The sequence below is a fragment of the Pongo abelii genome, chromosome 2, assembly GCF_028885655.2.
Source record: "Pongo abelii isolate AG06213 chromosome 2, NHGRI_mPonAbe1-v2.0_pri, whole genome shotgun sequence".
Classification (NCBI taxonomy): domain Eukaryota; kingdom Metazoa; phylum Chordata; class Mammalia; order Primates; family Hominidae; genus Pongo; species Pongo abelii.
In genome coordinates this window covers 99934015-99959774 of record NC_085928.1, presented here as the reverse complement: position 1 = coordinate 99959774, position 25760 = coordinate 99934015, and the positions used below count along the sequence as shown (strand labels likewise).

Below are 25760 nucleotides of genomic sequence, written 5' to 3'. Positions count from 1 at the left end.
AAAACAAAAGCCAGCTGGGTGCGGTGGCTCATGCCTGTAATCCCAGCACTTTGGGAGGCCAAGGCATCCCAAAGTGACCATCCTGGCTAACACAGTGAAATCCCGTCTCTACTAAAAATACAAAAAATTAGCCAGGCATGGTAGCAGGCGCCTGTAGTCCCAGCCACTCGGGAGGCCGAGGCAGGAGAATGGTGTGAACCTGGGAGGCAGAGCTTGCAGTGAGCCGAGATTGCCTGGGCAATAGCGTGAGACTCCGTCTCAAAAACAAAAAACAAAAAACAAAAAAACAAAAGCCCCTGAATCTAGGATAACAGTTCAACCATGCCGCTCTGGGTATGGTTGTGATAGTAATTACTGCTATTTCTTGATTCCTCTGTTTGGTCATTTTTCTACACATTGAACCCTTGTTGATTCAAAGGAAGAGTCATGTGATCTCTAACTCTGGTATTAATGACAATTCAATAACTAACTCCAAGTTAACCCTTCGTGTAGCCCAAATCCATGTTCATGATTATGGATTTGAGTTCCCCCCATTTGAGCTTAAACCTTATTTGAGAAAGAATTATGTATTCATTCCAGAAAAAAGGCAGTAAAAAGCCTGGTATGAGTATTAAATGTGTTGTTGCAAAACATTACATGAAAACCACAAAATATATTAAGTGCTTTGAAATCTTTATTAAATTCCAACACCCCATTTTAACAGCATTTTACAACCCAAAGCTTTTTAGCTTTAACATAAGAAATAAAAATAACTTTTTACATTGCTATTCCATATGGTTTTTATATTTCTGTTTTGTTTTGAGGATTTTCATCCATAATTGTCCTTACTGCCCATTTTAGGGATTTTATTTGAAATTTTCTTTATTTGTACACAATTTGTTCATTGTGATGAAATCAGGAGTCTAGCAGTTAAGTTATGTTGGTAGTGTAGTAACATTTTCCATTACCTTCCCGCCTCTCACCGCACAATTCTTTCTCTCTTTTCTCCCCTTGTTAAGCCAAAATGGCCAGGAACAAAAACATAAAATACGTGAAGACAAAAAAATCATTTTCTTTTTCTGATCCAATTTTTACTTAGACGTGGTGTCCGGTTTTCCACTTCTGGCCCATGATGGAAAGTTCGACCTCTACCATGTCTTTAACGCTAGTCCTGATTTAAGTGTTGCAGGGAGGAAACGGGACACTGTGCATTCTGTAATGTTGTGCGGATATACATAGGGTCATTGTAACAAGAAATAAGATGTGATTTCAAATGAAATGCTTTAATATCCCCGCTATTCCCCTTGGCAGCTTCGCCTTCACCAAAGCTGTAAATACTATCCATGGTCTATGGCTTCTAGCATTGTCTATTTATAAAGATGGCTCTTGTTTGTATTTATTTCACTAAAAGGGATGAGTTATATAGAAATATAAAAAGCCAGTGAAATGTGCATCAACTCATGAATTACAACCTTTTAGCTTATAGGTGCTTTTTTCCAAGTCCAGGATGTATATTCCAGTATATTGTTATCATTTTTATTGAGTAAGGAAAAGCTTTAGCATTAAACAAGGGATAAAAGATTTGTGGACAAAACTGCTGTTTTCTCTTACCTCACAGCTCAGTTCCGAAGGCTGGAGTCTTCAAAGCCATTTTTGTTTCCAGTGTTCACGTTTAATTAAAAACTACGTTCACAATTCTATAATCCCATCTGTTGACCTAAAAAAGGAATTCATATAAAAGAAAATTAACATTATTATTAAAAGTACACTGCCTTTATAATAGGTATAATAGAGTAACAGTTTTCCCCAGGCTCAGTGGCAGTTTCTGATATAATAACTAAAATATTAGCAAATTTAATGGATTTTTCTTACCTGCAAATTTGTTTTAAAAATGTATTTCATTGGACTTAGATGATTATAATGACATTTGCTAAGGAAAGAGATGTCAATAATAGGCCGTTAGTTTCTATTGGCAAGCATCAGAATTTGAAGTTTTATGGTCTTGACTTTGTTAGATGATGAATCAGTGTATTTTAATTTTATTAACTGGAGAAACTTGGCCAGGTGCAGTGACTCACGCCTCTAATCCCAGCACTTTGGGAGGCCCAGGTGGGCAGATCACCTGAGGTCAAGAGTTCGAGACCAGCCTAGCCAACATGGTGAAACTCCATCTCTGCTAAAAAATACAAAAATTAGCCAGGAGTGATGGCGCATGCCTATAATCCCAGCTACTCAGGAGGCTGAGGCAGGAGAATAGCTTGAACCCAGGAGGCGGAGCTTGCAGTGAGCCGAGATCATGCCATTGCACTCCAGCCTGGGCGACAGAGCGAGACTCCGTCTCAAAAACAAAACAAAACAAAACACAGTAGAAACTTCTGTCCCCATGACTCAGCTTTTTTTATTTTTATTTTTTGAGATAGGGTCTTGTTCTGTTGCCCAGGCTGGAGTGCAGTAATATAATCTTGGCTCACTGCAGCCTCTGCCTCCCGGGCTCAAGTGATCCTCCCACCTGAGTTTCACCGCTAGCTGGGACTACAGGTGGATGCCACCACGCCTGGCTAATTTTTGTATTTTTTATAGAGATGGGGATTTGCCATGTTGCCCAGGCTGATTTTGAAGTCCTGGGCTCATACGATCCGCCCCCCTTGGCCTCCCAAAGTGCTGGGATTACACCACACCCAGCCTGTTTTAGGTAAATCTATGGAAGATGGTTTTCTTCTTAAATAACATTTCTTTTAATTTGTTTACCTTTATGAGAGTACTTTCGGAGGAAAGATTACTGTCCTTTGGTCTTTCCACAAGACACATAGTTCTTGATGACCCCATTTTTCATGACTGTCGTACACAACAGCTGAGCCTGTTTTGGGAGGGCATCTCCTGAGTTCTCCCAGAAAATGTAGGCCTGTCTCCTATTGGCATCAGAGGGCAGGTTGGGACAACCCGGTGAGTGCTGCATGCAAGGCGTATCCATTCAAAGAGCTCTCTTCTGAGATACCTATTTGCTTCATAAGAAACAACCATTACATGTAGCTGCTGGTTGATTATCATTTCTTGAATCATGTTTCCTAAAGCTTTCTAGTGAGAATGATGGAAAAAGTATCTTCATGGATGGAGAAGGAAATATGTGGGGTAAATTAAGTTTAAAAAAAGACATGCAGTGCTTGCTTTGGCAGCACATATACTAAAATGAGAGCAATCCAGAGATTAGCAAGGATGACACGCAAATTCGCGAAGAGTTCCCTATTAGAAAAAAAAATAAAGGCATGAGGCAAATTTAACTTGAACACGAACATAAAAACTTGCTAGCAGGTCAAATTCTCATGTATTTACTTCACTCAGCACAGAATGCAGTGTTCTGGCTGCTCTTAGTAGTTAATACAATATTATCAAATGCTTTCCAGTGTTAACTTCTTGAATTGTTACCTACTTTGTATTGCAGTGTTTATGGTTGAAATATACTTTATGTTTTGTTATATAGGAATATGTTACATAGTTTGCATCACTGTACAGTGTACATATACATACATATATGTACACATATATGTAAATAAAATATATATGAAATACATTTCATGGATACTGTTTCATGATGATTTCAACTTGCCTATTATTTTCATCCTGTTCTCTTTTTTGTTGGTCCTACGTGACTTTATTACTATTTTTTCCTTTCCAATTCTTTACTTTTTTTCAGTATTATCTGTCTTGGTAATTGTGTAGTTTTACTTTATCTTTTGATCATTTAAACATTTTATCAACTTTTTTTCTCTAGATTCTCTGTGTGTAGACACCATTAAAAATCCATTTTTTTGTGTTGCAGTGAATAAATGCTCAAATGCATGACTTGTTTTGATAATATAAGTATTCAGACATGCATAATATTTAATACACATTCTGTAAAGCTCAATATGTAACTGATTTCATGATACATGCATAGAAATTCTAAATCTGTTACAAAGATCAAGAGAATATGCTCTCAGAAACACATAGTTTTCTTTCTTTTTATATATCACTGCCTGTCACTCACCTGTCAGCATCCACAATGTTTTTGCAGATTGTACCACGTGATCCCAGAAGGCTTTCAAGCTTCATTGAGTAGGGTGATTCTAGGAAGACAGTGACCCAGTGAACGCTTGGGGCCCACCTACCTGATCTTTGTAGATTGTTCCTCTTCTTACTTTTCTGTTTCTCATCCCCTCCATCTTATGTCGTCTTTTCTGTAAAGAATTTTATGTCTTAAAGTGACAGTATTTTAGGTAGGAATACGTAAGTTTTGTTTTTTGTTTTTGAGACAGAGTCTCACTCTGTCGCCCAGGCTGGAATGCAGTGGTGTGATCTCGGCTCACTGCAGCCTCTGCCTCCTGGGTTCAAGCGATTCTCCTGCCTCAGCCTCCGGAATAGCTGAGACTACAGGCATGTGCCACCACGCCTGGCTAATTTTTGTGTTTTTTTGTTGAGATGGGGTTTTTGCCAGGTTGACCAGGCTGGTCTCTAATTCCTTACCTCAAGTGATCTGCCCGCCTCTGCCTCCCAAAGTGCTAGGATTACTAGTGTGAACCCACCATGCCTGGCTTAGGTACATAGATTTTACAAAGTTAAATAAGAGTTGAGAAACCTTGGAGGTTTAATCAAGCATCAGGAGTGAGGTGAGGAATGGGATGAATGCTATTTTTAGCCAGTGGTTCTCAAACTTTAGTGGCATCAGAACTACCTGCAGGGCTTGTTAGACCTGATTGCTGGTCCTCACCTCCAGAACTTTTGATTTGGTGGGACTGGGATGGGCATTGCTACAATTTCCCAGGTGAAACTGATCCTGCCAATGTGGGTCCACACTTTGAGAAGCACTGCTCTAGGGTCACCACTTTTTGTATTTTCAGGTGAGGAAACTGAGGCTCAGACAGGGGAAGGGTCCTGCTCAAGATTTCACACCTGTGGTGAGTTAGCATCCGGGCTAGAATGAGGACCAGGTCTCTTGGCTCTGGCCTCTGATGTTCTCTGGGGATTGTTCTTTGACCAGTGAAGGAAGAAACCCTTCCTGACCTTCTGGTCAACTGAAGATAGTCTGGGAAATCACATTTCCACCCTTTCCAAATTCCTGTCTGTGGGCAGCACTGTCTCTGGCTGGCCTGTCTCTTTCTTTGTATGTCCTGTGGCGAAAGTGGGCTTTGGTACTCTATACTGCTGCTTAAAGTTACCCGAATATATTTCAGCCTGTTTACTTCCATATCCAATTTAATAATTATTCATGGGACATTTGTCCATCAATTTGTGACCATTTAGAGATTAATATTAATGCCATCATTTTTCACACGTGGCCTATTAAACTCAGGCCTATATTATGTCAAGAAAAAGCAAGTTAAAGACAGCATAGGATACAAGAGTGACCACAGGAAAAACAGAAGTGGTCAAATTTTTGCTTGGATCTAAGATTTTGCTTTTAGTTTGATATAACTTCAGTGAAATATTATTTCACCAAATGAGAGTTTTCTGTAATATCCTCTAGCCTATATTTTCAAGGTGGGAAATATCTTATTGTAGGCAAGATCAAATTAAAGTAAAAATGATTTTGATTGTTGACTAATTGTCTAAATGAAGGCATTATGAAATGGGTTTCATAAGAATATTAATGTGTTGAATTTCGCTGGCTGAGAAGAATAACAAGAATTGTGTTGTTGTGGGTCCTGAGTATTCGTTTAATTTAAGTGATTGCTTTATTGGGTTGCAGATTGTCACAGTGGCATTGATGGATCATAAAATGCAAATAACTGTCACCTGATAATTACATATTAGAACTGGGTACAGAAAGAATTGACCTTGAATGATTGAGGGAATTAAAATAAGTACTCTTTTCCAAAATATTGGGGAAGAAAGCTAGCCCACTTAAAGTTGGACTCAATTCAAGGCAATAAATCTTGACTAAGGGCGTTCTATACCTAAGGAATGCACTATGCTAGGTGGGTTTTGGATCTGCATTGGGCCTCAAGGGCCAGTGTCTGAATTGTTATGTAAATGGATGTGGAACATGTGTGCATTTATAAATGTGTACATAACAATAAATATTTATTGGAAGAATTATTGATTGAATGATGGAGGCAGAAACCCAATGTTGACACTGATGTGATTATTTTCAGTTTCATGGGAGAAAAGGCATCAGATCACAATGTATGAACCATGATATAATCTGTCACTTTTGGTCAATGGAGAAATGGGGTTCAGGCCACAATTCTGATCCTTAATGCTGTCTTCTGGTTTTTTCTTTTCTTTTTTTTTTTTTTTTTTTTTTTTTTTTAGCGTCTGGTGGAGGCTGCAGAAGAAGCACACCTGAAACATGAATTTGATGCAGACTTACAGGTAACTGATTATAGTTTGAGTTAAATTGTTTTGTGTGTTTCCTGCCAAAGGAGAAGTACCAGGTATACCAGGAATACTGATTTTTCAGTGATTGGGAGGGAGAGGCTTTTGAGAGGATGGTACTGAGTTGGAATAAATGTGTCTATCTTTGACAGGATTCTTAAGCAATCCGCAACCACTTTTTAATGATGACAGTTATAATGGGTGATGCCAAACACTCACATGTGTGTAATCAGATTTCAATAAACTATTCCCCAATTTAGGGGGAGTTAAATCGGTCAACTGACAATAATCACCAGATCTCTCAATGGTAAATTGATAAGATAGCAGAATATATCCAAATCCCACTTGGCTGGCTGCATTTTGGAATGCAAGTGACTGAAAGGCAATACTGTGATGGATCTGTCCTTGAATTGATTGTTAATAACATTTAAAAATTGAATCATTCACTGATTTGAGATTCAAACATCCATTTCATTAATTTCTTGCAGTAGATCTTGTACCTGATCATGACATGACTATGTCTGATTGAGAAGGATTTTGATGTCGATGTGTATAGAAAACATAGTAAAGGGCAACAAGTGAATTAAATAATACTTGGAGGTTCCAGCTGCGTGTGGTGGCTCATGCCTGTAATCCTAGCACTTTGGGAGACTGAGGCAGGTGCATTGCTTGAGGCCAGGAGTTTGAGACCAGCCTGGCCAACATGGTGAAACCTGTCTCTACTAAAAATACAAAAATTAGCTGGGCGTGATGGCGCACGCCTGTAATCCCAGCTACTTGGGAAACTGAGGCAGGAGAATTGCTTGAACCTGGGCAACAGACGTTGCAGTGAGCTGAGATTGAGCCATTGCGCTCCAGCCTGGGTGACAGAGTGAGAGTCTGTCTCAAATAACTAAATAAGTAAGTAAGTAAGTAAAACTTGGAGATTCCTTTGGGTCTCCCTGAAAGAACTTTTATCTAAATTGGCACTTCGAGTTTTGTGACCTTTCCTCACTGCTAGGAAAACAGAAGGAGCAAATCTTAAAGTTTGAGCTTTGCTAGACATATTTCTTTTAGTGGCATGTGGTCACAATTCGGAAATAGTGTTGACTTTCCTATATTCCCATTTATATGGGAAATAGAAAGGCAGACGTAAATCATTAAGCACAAAAAAAGATGGCAATACCAAAGCTGACCACCGGCTGCATGTCTCTCTGGAAGATGTGTCCTTGTCATCACCCTCATCTGTGTCTTTTGCTTTGTGGGTAAAACAATGCATATTCAAGTGGGGTGATCAAGGAAAGTTTAATTAAGGAAATATTTTCAAATGTGTACTTGGGGTTAAGTGAAACCAACATGCAGTGGTGTTCAGATAGACCAACAGGCAATGGTGGCATACCCCAGAGCTGGCCATACTTGTGACCTGAAGAGAGGAAAACTAGGGTTTCCAGAACTCAGGGAAGATGGCTACATGGAAAAAGGATTTGATAGAGGAATATAGCCACCCATGGTGAGCTGGAAAGGGTGAAGTTTGGGATAATGATACCCCAGTACTCTCTTGCTTTCTTATTTCTTGCCAGTACTCACCGTTGGCTGAATCCAGCTGTTGGTATGGTTGATGCAGTTCAGTTCAGTCATTGAGTTGGGTGAGGAAGGTTGAAGAATGGTTCTGGAGGGGCAAACAGAAAAATATCAAGTCCATCATCAGCAGTCTTTTTAGGCATAATACTCAACATTTGAAACAAATAGAGCCAGAGGTATAGCTAAGCATAAGAGGGGAATGAGGAGAAGCTCTGGGGATGGTTGGAAACATTGGAAGAGGAGTCGGCAGCTGACCCAGCTCTTTGAGCGAAGCTGCTGAGAAGGGACAGAAGATAGTGGGAAGAACCTTGAATATAGCAAGAAGTACCTCACCTTCCTAAAGCCATACTCAGTTCTCACATGATTGCTCCACAAAGATCTAGGGGCCATTTACTGGCCACATTTGTCTTCATTGATCCTGATCGTCAGAGAGTTTGGACTTGTAGAGTGGGCCAGAAGGGATTTAATGGCAGCATCAGGAAGCACTTTGGCAGGTGTGAAGATTATAAGGACCTCTTGAGTGCAATGCCCAGGGAAACTGTGTCACTTTTCTCAGAAGTTCCTGAAGGCTTTTCAGGAATATTCTGATTTTAAGTGAAGAAACTCAACTCATATCAACTTAGCTTGTAACAATGAATAAGATAAGAATCCATGAGTCCACTTGATAATAAATAAACAGATAGATAGATTAAAAAATAGACAAATGGGCCAGGCTGAGTGGCTCACACCTGTAATCCCAGCACTTTGGGAGGCCAAGGCGGGCAGATCAGGAGTTTGAGACCAGCTTGGCCAACATGGTGAAACCCTGTCTCTACTAAAAATACAAAAATTAGCCGGGCATGGTGGCAGGCGCCTGTAATCCCAGCTACTCAGGAGGCTGAGACAGGAGAATCGCTTGAAGCTGGGAGGTGGATGTTGGAGTCAGCCGAGATCACACCAGTGCACTCCAGCCTGGGCAACAAAGAGTGAAACTCCATCTTAAAAAATAAAAAAAGACAAATGAGGGGGAATGTCTTAGAAGGCAACTAATGCATATAGAAAAAATGATTGAGTTAGAAAATTATGGTAATTAACTGAGGCAAGAACCTTCAGTGGATGCTAAAATTAGTTGGCAAAAGTTTGGTGAAGAACAGGACACTTATAGTCTCAAACTATTGGCCCACAAGTTACTCATCAATTACAAAGGGAAAAACAGCAGTTTTATTGTGGAGAAACCTGATAGACACCACCTTAAACAAATAATCAAAGTTAATGTCACCAATAATGAGACAAAGTGACATCAAGTGCCTCCAGATGTGATGACTCAGAAAAATATAACACAGTTATGTAGAATTCTTGCCCAAAATGTATAGCCTGACTGTAATCATGATAAAACATCAGACAAATCTAGATTGAGGAACATTCTACAAAGTAACTGTCTGGACTCGTCTTCAAAAATGCCAAGATCAAGAAGGAGAAAGAAATGTTGAGGATTTGCTCCTAATTCAAAGAGATGAGGACACATGACTACTACGTGCAATGTGTGATCCTGAACTGGATCCTGAACTAGAAAACAAAGTTTTATTATGGACTGTGCATTAGAAAACAATGCTGTATTAATGTTGGATTGTTGGATTTTCATCCCTGTACTGTGATTATGTTAAGGAATGTCCTTATTCTTTGATTTTTTCTGGCTTCATTGGTTCAACAGGAAGGAGTGATTGTGCAGGAGAGAGTGAGAAACATTATTGGAAGTGATGACTGCTTTGTAAAATCTGTTACTTATGGCTCATGTGGTCAGTTTTACTGAGAGATAAGGGTTGGTGGGATGGGACATGGGAGGGGATGATGTGGTTGACTTTTGGGGATTACTTATCCTTCAGCAGATGAAAAATATGTTGTGGTTTTAGTTCAGCCAACATAGAGACATTCTTTTTTTGTCCATCTGAAGCTATTATTATTTTCCAAGAGTGTTCTGATTTCCTATTACCGAAGTTTTACAGTAAAATTCTGGTGTAGCACAAGTGATTCCCTCTGTCAAAGAGGGTGCTGTGATTGTGAATGCAGCATTGGCATCTCTCTTGAAAAAACGAGGCACCAAGAAAATAAGTCTCTAGTTTTTGTTCTCTTGGGAACAAGGAAAGGGAGCTAAAGTCTTCCTCCCCAGTCACCTGTTCTGGACATGTATAACAAAAGCATCAGAGGGTACCATTGTGGTCTGAACATAAGAGTAGATGTTGAAATACTCTGTCAATATGACAATGCCATTCACACTGATGCTTCGACCTCAGTGAACTCCTCTGTGGGTCAAAGTAAACCACATGCATTTTGGTGGAGACCTGTGAAAGACAGGCCTTTGATAAACTGGATGTGCATGGAAGAATTTGTCTTGGCTTAGATGAAGGTTTTGAAGCTACTGAAGCTTCTATGCTATTAAGTGCAAGTCTGTTAACAGCTTGGGTGTCAGCCTCATTGCTATTACTGAGGTAGCAGGTATGTGTACTGGCTCTGAATTTATTACTATGATGGTCCATTAGAGCTGATCAATTGTTAATCTGGGTTCTGCTGACCTCTCAGCAACCCCTGGCAGATAATTGTTTTTATCAAAAAAATTTCAGACTACCATCTGCTCACTGTGAAATAACGCCGAGAAGGAACCTACCCTATTAGCTCAGGAGGAGTACAGGGAGCTGGAAGTCTGTTTTCATACAGAAAAAAAAAACCAGTGATTTTGCAAAATTTCCTAACCTGCATAGTTTTAACTCATATATATCTTAGCTTCCATCTTCCCAAAACAGAAAAGAGATGATGGATCTGCCCCTTCTCTCACTTTAGACTGGAGACATTGCATCATTGCAACATTCATGTGCTTCAAAGTGAAGAATTTGCTTTTCATTGGTAAAACAATCAAAAGTTACAAAAAGAAAGTTACAACTCCTTTATTATCACGATTTTATTTTCCATTTAAATTCCCCTTGCAGTCTTTTCAGAGGTTTAACTTTCCCCCCATGACCTTATGGCTTTGACATCTACAGCCCCCTCTGTAATGTCCTTACTATGGCATTAGATTGTTAGTTGTTAACAAAAACTGTATTGGGGCAAGAGGCAAAATGCAGCTCCTGAAGGATAGCATGTGTGAACAAACCAAAATGCAGAATCCTCCATAGAAAACAGATGTGCTTGGCCTTCATTGGCAGGGTGGCTTTCTTTCTTTCTTTTTTTTTTTTTTTTTTTTGAGACAGAGTCTTGATCTGTCACCCAGACTGGAGTGCAGTGGTGCGATCTCAGCTCACTACAACCTCTGCCTCCCAGCTTCAAGTGGTTCTCATGCCTCAGCCTCTCGAGTAGCGGGGAATACAGGAGTGCACCATGACACCCAGCTACTTCTTGTATTTTTTTGTGGATACCGGGTTTCACCATGTTGGCTAGGCTGGTCTCAAGCTCCTGGGCTCAAGTGACCTGCCTGCCTTGGCCTCCCAAAGTGCTGAGATTACAGGTATGAGCCACTGTGCCCAGCCTGGCAGGATAAGTTTCTTGTGGACACTGGTGTCAGTTCAGCCCTCTGGCTTGTCCCTCTTTCTAGTGGCCTGTGGGTTCTAGGTTGGCCTTCTCTTGGTGTAGTTCTTTATTCCCTGATATCTTCATTGGGTCAATTTTCAGTCATAATAGATAATAGAGGCCTTGTTATAATAGCATCTCTCTCCTTTTTTACTTTATGCTGTGAATTAACATAGGCTTTTCTTAAAAGATTGGTAGTTCCAATGAGAACAGAGTTTAGAAAAATACTACCCTGTGTCTCAGTTATTACATGTGATTATTTCAGTGTTTCACCCTCATTATTTTGATGGCAAAACCCAATTCTGGGTGGAGAAACAGGAGACCCTAGCTTTGAATACCAAGCCATTGATGAATTTCCAGAAAATTAAGTCTATACATGTTCTAGTACAGTTCAGAATGCCTTCCGCCTCTTACATACTCTTTCTTTTTGAGTTTTTCCACTGGCAGTAAAGAAGAAAAAAAAAAGTCCTTCGACAGTTTACTAAAAACCTGCTTATCTTTGAACCACAAACATATTTTCTTTGAAAGCTGTCTCAAATAAGTGCCAATTGCACAGAGCGGGTGCACAGAGAGAGAAAAAAATATGATTTTGAATTGTGTATCCTGCAGAAGCTTTTTCTATTGCAAAGTTTTCTATGATAGTTTTTCTTTGTTGTTTTGTAAGTAATAGGGAAAAAGCAAAGTGTGGTGACATTCAGAGGGATAACAGGTATGGGAAGGGAAAGGAGCTGGCAGCACACTTCCTCCTGGTCCTCACCAAGCTGGAAGAGCCTACCTTGCAAATGTAGTGGCCTGATTTCAAAGGTGGGGTGGGGGCTTTGGAGTGGAGGGGGAATAAAGACTGTTGGTGGGAAACCTCTGAGATAAAATGACTTCTTATACTTCCTAGAGCAGCTTACTCTACCTGCTTACCTATTACGATGGGAGCTTTGTGTTGAAGGAAACCCAGGAAAGGAGAGAAAGGGCAGCTCAGGAGCCCCAGCACTCAATGTATAACTTCTTTCACCATCCACTAGGAAAAGGAAGCCTTTCTAGGAAAAAGGATTAGCAAGGACAATGGGAGAGTGATGTCAATAAGATGGCTGGCTAGAAGAAGCCCTTAGTGCTTGTCCCCCGCCGCCCTGCAAAGACAGCCAAAACAATGAATAAACTGCTGGATTTTGATGAAAATAGCTAAACAGGGCTGAAGTGCCTCAAAGGAGTAAAAGAAGCCTTGTAGACCACAGAAGCCCAGGACGGACACGTAGAGAAGGGAAGCACCTTGCTTCTGCTACCCCATCCCCAAGGTGGGATCAGTTCAAAACCAGGAGTTACTTCTCCCTGTGCAAAAAAGCTGAGCAAGAAGACTGCCGGAAGCACCCATTGTCGATGTGGACACTTGTAGTGCTCTCCACTGGGGACTCCTACCGACCTCACAGGTGTTCAGGTTAGCTGAGGGAGCTGGCTGGTGTCCACACAGCTGCACTCTCCCCAGACAAGCAGCTGACACTGTGTCCTGTCCCCTGTGACCCATGTGGGTACTGCACCATCTTTGAACCTGAACCGCTGCTGGAGTGTGTCTGGCTCTGGTGCAGTTAGTCACAGCACCCTTTCGTCCCTGAGGCTTTGTTGCCACTGAACCACCCCTGCCTGCTGGCCCACCATCCCTAAGCTGAGCTGCTGCTACACCCTACCCCAGGGGCCAAGCTGGTGTGGAGCTGCTCTACCTACCGCTCCCAGTCACTACTGTGCTTTGCCCCTCAGAGCCTAAGCTGAAGCAGCACCCTGCATCCTGGGGAATCGGTGCCTTGTCTGCCCAGAGCAGTAAGGCTCCCTATGCCTGAGCTAAAGAGGTACATCAACTCGTGGGGAAATGGAGCCTTAGCCAGACTGAGCAGCCACACATCCCTGAGCTGATCTGACATGGTATCCCACATCCCAGGGAAACAGGGTGTTGGTTGAGCTGGGACACCTTTCCCTGCTGGCTGAAGAACTGTGGTACCCTGCTTCCCTAGAACTGGATTAGCCTTGCAGAGTATGAGACACCCCTCTTCTTGGGGAGTGGAGTCATCACTGTGATGTTCCCTGCCTTCCAGGATGCAAGCAGCAGCTAGGCTTTGCCATTTTGGGTAACTTGTTGCTGCTGCACGTGTCCATACAGGGTCTAGGATGCTTCCGTATCTCACCATCTGGGGGTCCAGAGTTACCACTATGAGGTAGGCATCTCATTCATGGGGGCCTGAATTGCCACTGTGCCTGTTGGCACTGGTTCCCAAATTGCAGCTTTACCTTTCTCCCTGGGCTTAAATCATCAGAGCACCCCTTCTTCCTCAGAGAAAGGCCAGTTCTGTGTCCTGTCCCCTGGGGTCAGAGTCACAACTACAACCCAGCTACCTGGGCCGGCCTCAGCTGCTTGGTTGTGCCTCAGAGTCATAGATCCTGGTGTGTAGGCAATCTGCCTCCAACCCTGCCTTGGAGAGTGAACCTTCACCTTAGAACTCAGGTGCCAAAGTAAGCTCATGAAACACTGAGCCCAGGACTCCTCTTCCATGGGTATTCTGAGCACCTGTACCCTGGAACTCAGTACTGCTGCAGCTGCTTGAGGGCTGTGTCAGACCTGACATCAAGAGAGATCTCCTCATCGAAGACTCACCGTTGTGTGGAAAGAAAGAACAGGAGGACATCAAAAGCCCTTGTCACCAAGGACCCTGACAACCTTTGCTACCACTACCACTGCCCCAGACTCCTACAGCCTAGTCTACCCAGACACCCACAGTCATTTCTGACATTGATCACAGCTGAAGAAGCTTCACAGAAGATATGCAACTGCTTCTACTAGGAACTTAGAGTCACCATGCCCTACCAATGGGCACAGTAAGACCCATCTGCAAGTGAAAGTCTTTCACAATAAAAGCCACTCTGTAAAGTTTGAAAGAGGTGATTGTTTCACCAGATGTGCAGACATCAATGCAAGGAACAAGAAACATGAAAAAGCAAGGAAACAGGACATTGCCAAAGTAACACAATAATTCTCTAGTAACTTACTCCAAGAAAAGGAAATTTATGAATTTTCTAAAAAGGAATTCAAAATAATGATTGTGAGGAAACTCTGTGAGATTTGAGATAAGATAGGCAATTCAGTGAAATCAGAAAAAAATTCATGATCTGGATGATAACCTCAACAGAGATAAATATCATTAAAAAGAACCAAATAAAAATCTTGGAGCTGAAGAATTCAGTGAATGAAATAAAAACTATAATAGAAAACTTCAACAGCAGACTAGATCAAGCAGAAGAAAGAATCTCTTAACTTGATGATAGGGCTTTTGAAATTACCTAGTCAACAGAAAAAAAAGAAAAATGAATGAAAGAGTGAAGACAGTCTGCAGAACTTATGAAATGCCATCAAGTGAACAAAGATTAATATTAGGAGAATTGCAGAAGGATAAGGGACAAAGGTAGGAAGAGGAAGCTTATGAAATAATGAAATAATTGCAGAAAACCTCCAAATTCTTGGAAGAGATTTGGACATCCAGATCTGTGAAACTCAAAAGTTCCCAAACAGATTCAACCCAAAGTGTTTCTCTCTGAGATACATTATAATTAAACTATCAAAAGTCAATGACAAAGAGATAATTTTAAAAGAACAAGAGAAAAGTGTCAAGTCACGTATAAGGGAAATCATCATTAGAATGTCAGTGAATTTCTTAAGAGAAACGTTACAAGCCAGGAGAGAATGGGATGAAAATTTTAAAGTGCTGAAAGGAAAAAGAATGTCAGCCAAGAATACTATACCCATTAAAGGTGTCCTTCAGGAATAAAGGAGAAACAAAAGTCTTTCCTAGGCAAGCAAAAGTTGAGAGAATTTATCACTACTAAACCTGTCTTACAAGAAATACTTAAGAGAGTTCTTCAAGTAGAAACAAAAGGATGTGAATTACTAATATAACAACCCATGAAAGTATAAAATTCAATGGTAAAGGTCAAGTCCAGAATACTTCATTATTGATATGATACTCTGTAAATCATATATATCTTTAGTATAAAGGTCAAAAGTCAAAACAGTCAAAAATAATGATAGCTACCATCAATTAAGAAATGCTTAATATAAAAAGATGTAAATTCTGACGTCAAAAATATAAATTGTTAGGGGAGGGCAAAAGTCAAGAGTTTTTGTATGAGAATGAAATTAAGTTGTTATCAGTATAAAATATCCTATTATAACTGTATGATATTTTGCATAAACCTTATGGTAACTACAAAGCAAAACCTATAGCATGTATACCAATGATAAAGAGAAAAGAATAAAAACTTAGCACTACAGAAACTTACCAGATTACAAAGATAAAAAACAAGAGAGGGAGAAGGGAACAAAGGATCTGTGAAACAACCAGAATACAGTTAATAAAATGGCAGTAATAATTCTTTACCTATCAATAATTACAATGAATATAAATGGATTAAATTCTCCAATCAAAAGACGTAGAGTGGCTAAACTGATTAAAAAAACAAGGTCCAACTATATGCTACCCACAAGAGACCTGCTTTAGCCTTAAGGACACACATAGGCTGAAAGTAAAGGAATGGAAGAAGATATTCCATGCAAATGGTAACTAAAAAAAAAAGAGCAGGGGTGGTTATACTTATATCTAATAAAATAGGTTTTAAGTATGAGACTGTCACAAAAGACAGAGTCACTATTTAATGATAAAGGGCTCAATTCATCAAGAGGACATAACATCTGTAAATATATATGCACCCAATCTGAGATCACCTAAGACAAATATTAGTTGACATTAAGGGAGAAATAGATAGCAATACAATAATAATAAGGGACTTTAATATCCCACTTTCAACAATGGACAGATCAAACAGATGAAAATTAATAAGGAAATACTGTAATTGAACTGCACTTCAGAAAAAAATAGATCCTAACAAATATATACAGAACTTTCCATCCAATAGCAACAGAATATACATTCTTCTCTAGTGCACGTGGAACATTCTCCAGGACAGACCATATGGTAAGCCACAAAATAAGTCTTAACAAACTTAAGAAGATTAGAATCATATCAAGTATTGTTTATGACCACAATTATATGAAACTGTGAATCAACAATAGGAAGATTTTTGGAAAAGTCAGTAATATGTGGAAATTAAACAACATGCCCCTGAACAACCCAGTGGGTCAAAGAAGAAATCAAGAGGAAAATGTAGCAATATCTTGGCCAGGCACAGTGGCTCACGCCTATAATCCCAGCACTTTGGGAGATGGAGGTGGACAGATCACTTGAAGAGTTCGAGACCAGCTTGGGTAACAAGTGAGACCTGTCTCTGCAAAAAATAAAAAAAAATTAGCCGGTCTTGGTGGCGCACACCTGTAGTTCCAGCTATTCAGGAGGCTGAGGTGGAAGGGTGGCTTAAACCTGGGAGGCAGAGGTTTCAGTGAGCCAAGATTGTGCCACTGCACTCCAGGCTGGGTGATAGAGCCAGACCCTATCTCAAACACACACACACACACACACACACACACACACACACACACACACACACACACACACACACACACACACACACACACACACACACACACACACACACACACACACACACACACACACACACACACACACACACACACACACACAAAATAAAAATATCTTGAGACAAAAGATAGTGAAGACATAACATACCAAAACCTATGGGATACAACAAAAGTGGTTCTGGGAGGGAAGTTCATAGCTGTAAATGCCTACATTAAAAAATAAGAAGTATTTCAAATAAGAAGAAGAAAGATTTTAAATAAGTAGCCCAACATTACACCTCAAGGAACTAGAAAAAGAAGAACAAGTTAAACCCAAAGTTAGCAGAAGGAAGGAAATAATAAAAATCAGAACAGAAATAAATCAAATGGGGGATAGAAAAACCATAGAAAAAATTAACTGAGTTGTTTTTTTCTTGAAAACACAAAATTAACAAAGCCTTAGCTAGACTAAGAAAAAAAAGAGAGAAGACTCAAATACATGAAATCAGAAATGAAAGTGGAGACATTATAACAGAAGCCTCAGAAATAAAAAGCTTCATAAGTAACTATTATGAACAATTATATGCCAAGAAATTTGATAACCTAGAGGAAATGGATAAATTCTTTGTAAAACCAAGGTTTTGCCAAGGTTGAATCAGGAAGAAATAGAAAGCCCGCACAGAGCAATAACAAAGAGATTGAAGTAGTAATTAAAAACCTCCTAAAAAATAAAAGCCCAGGACCAGATGGCTTTACGGCTGAATTATACTACATTTTCAAACAAGAATTACTACCCAAACTTCTTAAACTCATCCAAAAAGTAGAGCTGGAGGGAATACTTCCTAACATGTTTTCTGAAGCCAGCATCACCTTGGTACCTAAATCAAAGACATCACGGTAAAGAAAACTACAGGTCAGGTCAGTATCAATATCTCTGATGAATATTGATGTAAAAATCATCAATAATATTTTAGCAACTCAAATTCAACAACAAATCAAGAAGATTATACATCATGATCAAGAGAGGTGTGTCCCTGGCCATGTAAGACTAGCATATGCAAATTAATCAATGTGATACTTTCATTAACAGACAAAAACCACACGATCATATAAACTGATGCAGAAAAAGCATTCAACAAAGTTCAATATCCTTTCTTGATGAAAACTCTTAACGGTTTAAGTATAGATGGAAGGTTTCTCGGCATAATAAAGTTCATTTATGAAAAACCCACAGCTAGCATCGTAATCAATGAGGAGAAACTAAAAGCTTTTCTTTTAAGATCTGCTGTAAGGTAAGAATGCCCACACTTGCCAGTTCTATTCAACATAGTACTGGAAGTATTAGCAAGAGCAATTAGACAAAAAAGATATAAAAAGCGTTCAGATTGGAACAAAAGAAGTAAAATTATCACTAATTACAGACGACATGATCCTTTATGTAGAAAACCCGAAAGACTCCACCAGAAAGCTGTTAGATCTCAATAAAGTTGCAGGATGTAAAATAAAGATACAAAAATCTCTTGTATTTCTATACACAAATAACAACCTGGATGAAAAATTCAAGAAAATAATCTCATTTCTAATAGTATCAAAAATAAAACAAGATTAAATACTTAAGAATAAATTTTACCAAGGAAGTAAAAGACATACACTGAAAACTATAAACCATTGATGAAAGAAATTGAAGAGGACACAAATAGATATTTCATGCTCATGAATTGGAAGAATTAATATTGTTAAAATGTCTATACTACCTAAAGCAGTATGTATAGATCCAATGCAATCCCTATCAAAATCCCAATGGCATTCTTCACATAAATGTAAAAACCCTAAAATTTATGTGGAACTACATTAAACCCTGAATAGCCAAAGTACTACTCAGTAAAAAAAAAAAAAAAAAAAAAAAAAAAAGTTGGAGGCTTCACATTTCCTGTTAAAATTATATTACAAAGCTATAATAATCAAAACAACATGGTACTGGCAAAAAGCAGACACATAGACTTGTAGAGTAGGATAGAGAGCCCAGAAATAAATCCAAACATAGGTGGTCAACTAGTTTTTGAGAAGGGCAGCAAAAAGACACAATGGGGGAAAGAATAGTCTCATTAGTAAATGGTTCTGGGAAAACTGGATTTCCATGTACAAAAGAATGAAATTGGACCCTTATCTTATATACAGAAATCAACTCAAAATGGATAAAAGACCTAAATGTAAAACGTGAAACCATAAAACTCCTAGAAGAAAATATAGGGGGTCAACTTGACAGTGACCTTGACAGTGATTTCTTGGATGTCACACCAAAAGCTCAGGCTACAAAAGCAAAAATAAATAAATGGGACTACATCAAACTAAAAAGCTTCTGCACAGCAATGGAAACAATTAATAAAAATATTGGGAAAAATATTCACAAATCATGTATCTGCTAAGGGTTAGTATCCAAAATTTATAAAGAACTCATACAACTCAATAGCAAAAAAAAATGACCCAATTAGCAATGTGCAAAGGACATTAGTATACATTTCTCCAAAGATGACATAAAAATGGCCCACAGGTACACAGAAAGAGGCTCGGCATCACTAATCATCAGAGAAATACAAACTAAAACTGCAATATCACTTCACGCCTGTTAGGATGACTGTTGTCAAAAAGACAACTGTTGGTGAGGGTGTGGAGAAAAGGAAACTCTTGTACGCTGTTGGTGGGAATATAGATTGGTGTAGCCATTATGAAAAACAGTATGGAGGTTACTAAACAAATTGAAAACAGAACTACTGTATGACCCAGAAATTGCTCTTCTGGGTATATACTCAAAGGAAATGAAATCATCACCTCATAAAGATACCTGCAGTCACATGTTCGTTGCACCATTTTCCACAATAGCCAAGATAGAGAAACAACCTAGGCACCCATCAATGGACTAATGGATAAAGAAACTGTGTGCATATACATATGTATATAGTGTGTATGTGTATGTGTGTATATATATGTACACTATATATGTATTTCAGATTGAAGAATACTCCATTGTATATATACACACACATTGTACAATGTGTGTACACATATATACAATGGAATATTATTCAACCTTAAAAAAGGAGGAGGTCTTAACATTTGCTACAACATGGATAAACGGGGAGGACATTATGCTAAGTGAAATAAGCCAGACAGAGAAAGAAAAGTATTTCATGATCTCACTTATGTGTGGAATCTAAAAAAACAAAAAAAGGTTAGATATATAGAGATAGAGAATAAAACATTCATTACCATGTTCACGGTGGGAGAGAGGAAATGGGAGTTGTAGGTCAAAGAATACAAAGTAGCAAATATGTAGGATGTACAAGTTGATCTAATATGCAACATGAGAACTATAGTTAATAATAGTGTATTGTATTCAGGACTTTTGTTAAGTGAGTAGATAGATTATAGCTACTTTTGTCATGGGAAGGGGGATGGGTAACTATGTGAGCTGATGGATATATTAATTTGTTCCACTATAGTAACCATTTTACTGTATATATATTATACTTTAAATATACACAATAACATTTATTTTTTAAAAAAGAAAGGACAATGGAACAGCAAACAGCAGAGCAGAGCTATCATCTACCTCTACAGCATTTTTCTGCTGGAAAGTAGGGCTTTTGCCTTGGGGAAAACTGTATATTGTAAACAAGAGCAGTGGAAGGGTTTAGCAGAACTACTTCTTGAGTGGAGGAAATGACTATTCTCACTGGGGGTTTTCCTGAGTTCTTACCAAGCTCCAGTCCGTCAGTCTCCACTTTGACTGAGTAAGGTGTTGAGCTCCTAGCTGTGGGGCGATGGGAAAAAGCAAGGAAAACCCAGGCCCAGAATTAGAATTGGTGTTTTTTATAGAGATAGGGAATTGACTTTTGTGCAGTAAACAAAATAGGGGTCACATCTGTAGGAGAAATAAATGAAAAGAGAAGGAACTTTCACATTTTTATGTTAAAATAACCACCCCCACAATCATCTAACTGATGAAAGCGTGCCTGTTGCTTTTGTTTTTTTTAGTGTGTATCAGCTTGGCAGGTGGTCACAGTGTCTTCTTCATCTTAAGATCTTAGATTAGATGTTTCTTAGTTAGGACTTGCCACATGTCATTTATTCATAAGACTGATGTATAAATAGTTTCCAAGGAATCTTTAAGTGTGATAATTTAAAAATCAAAGCTACTTCTCAGTTGTTAAACACACACACATCTGATCCAAACACACACTATCATTTCATTTGAGTAGGCATTATAACTTGTGGATAAGGCCAGTGTTATGACTTTGAGCTTTGTGTTAACCAGTTATTTGGTGGTCACATGTTATGCTCATGACTTTGACTATTGGTCAAATGAGAGTGGAAGAAGGGGCAGTGGGCGGAACCTCAGCTTGATCCAATAGGGAGAGCCTTGGCCTGGAGGTTGAGAAATTTAGGATCTAGTAGTTTCAATCCCAGCTGGACCATTTACATGCTCAAGGATCTGCTGCTGTGGCTTCTTTGCTCATCTGTAAAAGGATGCACTTATAACATCTAGGTGATTTCTAAGATCTCATCCATCTGTCACATACTGTGATTCATTCAGCCAATAGTTATTAATGGCCTCCTGTGTATCAGGCACTGTACTGTGAATATGGCCCTGAGCTGGACAGAGAGGTGCGGTCTTTCTTCTCCTAGAACTTACCGTCTAATGTGAGGGACAGTTATTAAAGACATGATGATGTAAGTAATCATTTAATCATTAAATAATTTAAATCAATTTTCAATTGTGATAAGTGACATGAAAGAGGTCTCACAGTGCATGACAAGGAGACCTCACCTAGTTTGGGAGTTCAGGGTACCTTGGAGAAAATCCCCAAAGGGCAAGTCTGGATTTGAGTGGAGCTTCTAAGAGCTCCACTCAATATCTCCAAGCACAGAGAACACATAATATCCTAATTTTCCACAAATGCAAAATTAAAATTGCCTAACAGACCAGGCAAAACCAAAATGGAGTCAGTCATGCTAAATGCCATGTATTAAACTGAAACTTTAAGGAAGCAGACAGATACCCTGAAAGACCAGCTTTTTCCCTGAAAACAGAACATTCCAGTCTACTTGAGTCAGCATAAATAGGAAGACCCATCTGCTTTAACTTTTACCAAAAAAGTAACCTGTAGTAACCAGATGTTAACTAGTTGCTTTTTTTTCTATTGTTGTGTATCCTTTTTCTCATCTTACAAAACCTACTGTTCTGCCATTGCCCAGTGAGAGCTCTCATTCTATTTTGTAGAATGGAGACTAGCCTGATCCATGAATTATTAATAAAAGCCAAATCAATCTGTAACCAAATTTGTTGTAATTTTGTCTTTTGCCAACTCTAATGACACTTTATTTTTGCTTCTTTAATGATGCTTGTTACTTCCTATCTTGTTAATTTTTTTCACATAAGTGTCCATTTGTTGCTTAATTTAACATTGATTCAGAACTAAGTCCAGTTATAGGTTATGGGACTCCCACAAACTGAGAGGGAACCCTAACTCTCCAGGAAAGTTCTGTCTATTAGATAGGCATGTAAGCAAATGGCTATAATATAACATGAACAGGAGCTAACCAGTTAAGAGCATCATATGAGCTCCATGAGGGTAAGATTGATTGTTCTGCAACCTTTATTCATTTATGTATTCTTCCAACAAATACAGATATGCTTCATTTTATTGTGCTTTGCTCTATTGCCCATCACAGATACTGTGTTTTCACAAATTAAAGCTTTATAGCAACCCTGAGTTGAACAAGTTTACTGGTGCCGTTTTTTCCAACAGCACATGCTCACGTCATGTCTTTGTGTCACACTTTGGTAATTCTCACGATATTTCAGACTTTTTCACTATTATTATATGGGTTATGGTGATTTGTGATCAGTGATCTTTGGATGTTACTATTGTAATTATTTTGGGGCACCATGAACCACACCCATATAAAATGGCAAACTTAATTGATAAATATTGCATGTGTTGGACTGTCCCACCAACCAGCCATTCCCTCATCTCTCTCCCTCTCTTCAGACCTATTTCCTGAGACACAAGAATATTGAAATTAGGCCAATTAATAACCCTACAGTGGCCTCTAAGTGTTCAAGCGAAAGGAAGAGTCACATGTCTCTCACTTTAAATCAAAAGCTGGAAGTGATTAAGCTTAGTGAGGAAGACATGTTGAAAGCAGAGACGGGCCAAAAGCTAGGCCTCTTGCACCAAGCAGTTAGCTAAGTTGTGAAAGCAAAGGAAAAGTCTTGAAGGAAATTGCAAGTGCTACTTCAGTGAACACAACCTTATTGCTGATATGGAGAAATTTTAGTGGTCTAGATAGATCAGACCTGTCACAATACTTCCTTAAGCCAAAGCCTAATTTGGAGCAAGGCCCTTACTCTTTTCAGTTCTATGAAGGCTGAGAAAAGTGAGGAAGCTACTAAAGAAAAGCTTGAAGCTAGCAGAGTTGGTTCATGAGGTTTAAGGAAAGAAGCCATCTCTATAGCATGAAAGTGCAAGGTGAAGCAGCAAGTGCTGATGTAGAAAGTACAGCAAGTTATTCAGAAGGTTTAAGATCTAAAATAATTGATGAAGGTGGCTATAGAAAACATATAAGGCTGATGCAACAACCTTATATTGGAAGAAGATGCTATCTAGGATTCTCCTAGTTAAAGAGGAGAAGTTGGCTGGGTGTGGTGGCTCACGCCTGTAATCCTAGCACTTTGGGAGGCCAAGGCGGATGGATCACAAGGTCAAGAGTTTGAGACCAGCCTGGCCAACATGGTGAAACCCCATCTCTACTAAAAATACACACAAAAAAATAGCCAGGCGTGGTGGCTTGCACCTGTAATCCCAGCTACTCAGGAGGCTGAGGCAGGAGAATTGCTTGAACCCAGGAGGCAGAGGATGCAGTGCGCCGAGATTGCGCCACTGCACTCCAGCCTGGGCAACAGAGCAAGACTCTGTCTCAGGAAGAAGAAAAAAAAAAGAGAGAGAGAGAGGAGAATTCAGTGCCTGGATTCAGAGCTTCAAAGCTCGGGCTGACTCTCTTATTAGGGGCTAATGCAACTGGTGACCTTAAGTTGAAGCCAATGCTTACTTACCATTCCAAGAACCCTAGGGCCCTTAAGAATTATGCTAAATCTATTGTGTCTGTGCTCTATAAATGGAACAACAAAGCCTGGATGACCGTGTATCTCTTTGCCGCATGGTTTACTGAATATTTTAAGCCTATTGTTGAGACATACTGCTCGGAAGAAGGATTCCTTTCAAAATGTTACGTCTCATTGACAATGCACATGGTAACCTAAGAGCTTTGCTGGGGATGTACAAGGAGATTTAATGTTGTTTTCATGCCTGCTAATGCAACATCCATTCTGCAGTCCATGGATCCGGGAGTAATTTCAACTTTCAAGTCTTATTATTTAAGAAATGCAATTAGTAAGGCTGTGGCCACCATAAATAGTGATCCCTTTGGTCTGGGCAAAGTAAACTGAAAAGCTTTTGGAAAGGATTCACCATTCTAGATGCCAGTAAGAATACTTCTGATTCATGAAAGGAGGTAAAAATATCAGCATTAACAAGAATTTGTCAGAGTCTAAGCCTCATGGATGTCTTTGAGGGGTTCAAGACTTTAGTGAAGGAAGTTACTGTAGATGTGGTAGAAATAGCAAGAGGACTAGAAATTAGAAACGGAACCTGAAAATGTGACTGATTTGCTGCAATCTCATGATAAAACTTTAATCAATGAGAAGTGGATTCTTATGGATGAACAAAGTGGCTTCTTGAGGTGGAAACTACTCCCAGTAAAGACGCTGTAAACATTGTTGAACTGACAAGGAGGGATTTAGAATGTTTTATAAAGGTAGTTGATAAGGCAGCAGCAGGGTTTAAAAGGATTGACTCCAGTTTTCGAAGTTCTACTGTGGGTAAAATGCTATCAGACAACATTGCATGCTACTGAGAAATCTTTTGTGAAAGGAGGAGTGAATTGATGAAGCAAACGTCATTATTGTCTTATTTTAAGAAATTGTCACAGTCACTCCAGCCTTTAGCAACCATCACCCTGATCAGTCAGCAGCCATCAACATGGAGTCAAGACCCTCCACCAGCAGAAAGATTACAACTCACTAAAGGCTCAGATGATCATTAGCATTTTGTATCAATAAAGTATTTTAAAATTAAGGTACGCACATTGATTTTTAGACATAATGCTGTTGCACGCTTAATAGACTGTGGTATAGTATAAACATAACTTTTATGTGTACTGAGAAACAAAAAAATTCATGTGATTTGCTTTATTGTAATATTTGCTTTATCATGGTGTTATGGAACTAAACCTACAGTATCTCCGAGGTATGCCCATATTCACTGAATACCTGTTGTAATCCAGACGTCATGCTAAACAAAGGGGATAGAAAGATCCAAGTGAAACAAAAAACAAAAAAGAGCCAGGATATCACCTGTTTGATGTACAGTTACACAAACTGCTGCTTAACTACACTTGTGATGAGTGTTTTTATTTTATTTTGTAAAATTTTCATACAGTACAATGTGTAGGTCTGAAAACTTGAAGTTTGACTTGATAAGGAGAGTTTTCTGCCCTCTTTGAATTCAGCTTCCTTCTATCCTCCACAGTAGACCATTCTTGTGATTGCTAACATCATAAATTAGTTTTGTATATTCTTGAACTTTATAAAAATAGAATAGTATAGTACATAGTCTTTTGTGTCTGGTTTCTTTTATTGATCATAATGTCTGAAATTCATCCACAGTGTTGGATGAATTCCTTCTTCTTTTCTGATGTAAACATTGGG

General features: G+C 39.1%; 1 protein-coding gene across 1 annotated transcript in view; it reads left to right on the top strand.

The window, feature by feature from the left end:
• CACNA2D3 (calcium voltage-gated channel auxiliary subunit alpha2delta 3) overlaps positions 1-25760 on the top strand; it is a 939714-nt gene that overhangs the window by 262472 nt on the left and 651482 nt on the right. The window contains 1 exon segment of the mRNA XM_054552049.2: positions 6268-6327. Within this exon segment, the coding sequence (XP_054408024.1) occupies positions 6268-6327 (60 nt within the window).